Below are 2348 nucleotides of genomic sequence, written 5' to 3'. Positions count from 1 at the left end.
CTTTAAACATGACGTCTCTATGACACATCAATGATCCAGATTAAACCCAAAGCATTAGCCCACTGCCAATCTTCTTATACATAACAGTTTAACCCCATTCACTTTTCACCACATTTCTTTTTCACCTCCGATATCAGTATTTATTTTCCAGTCAAGTTCAGTTATTTCAAAAACCGTACGTTATCTTGTTGCGCGATACGCAAAACAGTTTAGATACTATAAAATTTCGAAAGCAAATATCGAACAAGAATCAACAACTATTGATAGTGAGACGCTTGACAAAATAATCGAAACGCTTCCATTGGTGGCCGAATGGGGCATATGGCTGCGTTACCTCATCAAAGGGCTCATACGCCACCGACGGATTACTTTATTGTATACTGGAAATCCATCATGGTTGGAAACCTGCGTCTACCGCCCACAACCTTTGTTGGAAACCTGGATACCTACGTCTGCCGTCCATCATGGTTCGACACACATCCCCCACGACCCGTCAGCCTTCTTTACAAGGATTGGGTTGGCAACACACGTCTGGTACTTGACCTCCCTTAGGATACCTGCATGAACATGCTTGTCTACCTCATTCCTCAAAAACGTGTTGCGTTCTGGAGCAATTCCTCGCTTCTTCTGGCGTATCGGGGTTAAACCGGGGTTTGTATTTAACTTGTGTTCCACAATATCCCTTGAAACCCCCGTCATGTCTGACTCCTGCCAAGCAAACACGCCAATGTTTAAAGATAAAATATCACAAAGTGCTTTTTTCGTATCCGCTGACAGCGTGCCTTCAAGTTTTATGATTTTCTCTGGGAATGAATGGTTTACTATCACGCCATCATCTTTGATTAATGTAGAGCCCTACGGGGCAAATTGCGATACATGTGCGCATTCCTGCACACGATCAGAAAATGACATAGCAACTCCAGACGACGTTGAAAACTTTACCATCCCATGCACAGTGGAAGCGATGCCTCCAAAGTTTTGTAGCGCAACGCATCCCAGGATAATGTTATACTTCGAAGTATTCTTTACAACCACGAATGTTAAAGGGATTGTACGCTGCTTGTTCCCTTCGTCCAACGTGGCGTCCAACGTGACGCGATCCAATGGCCAATTCGTTTCACCTATAAAACCCGGCACGGGATGTAATGTAACACCGACCATTTTTGGTAATCATAGCGAAAGTAGATCATTAAATAAACATAGGATTAATTACATCGAAAGCATTGTCATTACATGTAATTAAGTTATCAGTTTACTAAGCATTTGAACATTAACGTTGAGCTTATACCAATATTCTCCCCCTTTTTTATGATGACAAACGTATAAGGGATGACAGGCATCGTGTTGTAAAACCACAGTTGTTAACATCATTTACTATACTTTTTCTCCCACTTTTGTCGAAGAAAAAAGGTTAGCTCTCCTTGAAACTAAGTGCACTCTAGAGTAATGTTTCCCCTTAAACCATACTTAATCGAGAGATTGACCAGAGGTTGGGTTGTCAAATCCTACAATGGCTGTTAGTACACAGTGTATATAGACATAGAAAAATTATTTGATCCTTAAGAATATTCACTATTGAAAGCGTTGACGTTGAAAGACTAGAACTCTAGTTATTGGAATAAAAATTCTATGATTTAAAAATATATATGCAGGACATGATGTCAATTATTCCTTGTCTAGAGTCTTTTTGAAAAATGTGAGATGCATAGTGCCCATTTTGTATAATTTAGACAAGTTTCATTATTTTAATATATGTTATCAAGGATGAGAAGAATGTCATGAGATTAACATTTCCAACAATCACCCTGCAAGAACATCTGTGTGTGAATGAGTAATTTTAAAAAGAGTTTAATGTGTTCTTTTAAAAAAAACAAGTTAGTCTCACGCAGCACTTCTAGAAATAAGACTTTTCTAAAGATGATATTTACACATCAGTGTTTTATGACGCGTGCAATAGAATACGTGAGCCTATTAATTGTAAAGCTATCTAGATAATAGACCTTTAATGGTTGTTTTATGGTGAGGTTGTAAGATCGACCACGATTTATGAAAATGAGGAAATATATGATAGTAAAAAGGTAATCCGCCTAAAAAGTATTACTCGTCTTTTCTGATTCTAGCCCCCAACACATTCCTATCAGCAGTCATGTCCACGGTCAACAAAAACTCCTTCATGTCGATCTTCACTCCGTCCTCCCACCTACGTCCAGGTCTACCTCTTCTTATCCACCATCCACCGTGAGAGCCTCTACTCTCCAAACAGGTACACTAAGTGCGCATCATAACATGCCCAAACCATAAAGTCGTTCTTCTCTAAGTTTGTTGATGATGCTCCCAACTTCCAGGTT

The 2348-nt window shown here is 39.4% G+C and overlaps 1 protein-coding gene across 1 annotated transcript; it reads right to left on the bottom strand.

Moving 5' to 3' along the window:
* Positions 1 to 462: 462 nt before the first annotated feature.
* LOC139843019 (uncharacterized) lies at positions 463 to 1161 on the bottom strand. The gene is made up of 2 exons (XM_071833107.1): positions 877 to 1161; positions 463 to 708 (listed from the first exon to the last, which is right to left on the bottom strand). The coding sequence occupies exons 1-2, from the start codon at positions 1159 to 1161 to the stop codon at positions 463 to 465; spliced, it is 531 nt and encodes a 176-aa protein (XP_071689208.1).
* Between the last annotated feature and the right edge of the window lie 1187 nt (positions 1162 to 2348).

This window comes from Rutidosis leptorrhynchoides, chromosome 1, assembly GCF_046630445.1.
Source record: "Rutidosis leptorrhynchoides isolate AG116_Rl617_1_P2 chromosome 1, CSIRO_AGI_Rlap_v1, whole genome shotgun sequence".
NCBI classification, from domain to species: domain Eukaryota; kingdom Viridiplantae; phylum Streptophyta; class Magnoliopsida; order Asterales; family Asteraceae; genus Rutidosis; species Rutidosis leptorrhynchoides.
The sequence above is the reverse complement of the archived record's forward strand: the minus strand, read 5'-3'. Positions and strand labels throughout refer to the sequence as shown.

Bases quoted from the DNA above. Each gene is read 5' to 3' on its own strand.
- LOC139843019 (XM_071833107.1), bottom strand. From the start codon at position 1,161: ATGGTCGGTGTTACATTACATCCCGTGCCGGGTTTTATAGGTGAAACG. The intron at 709-876 runs GTATCGCAATTT...TTTGCTTGGCAG, and splicing joins GTGTGCAGGAATGCGCACAT to GAGTCAGACATGACGGGGGT.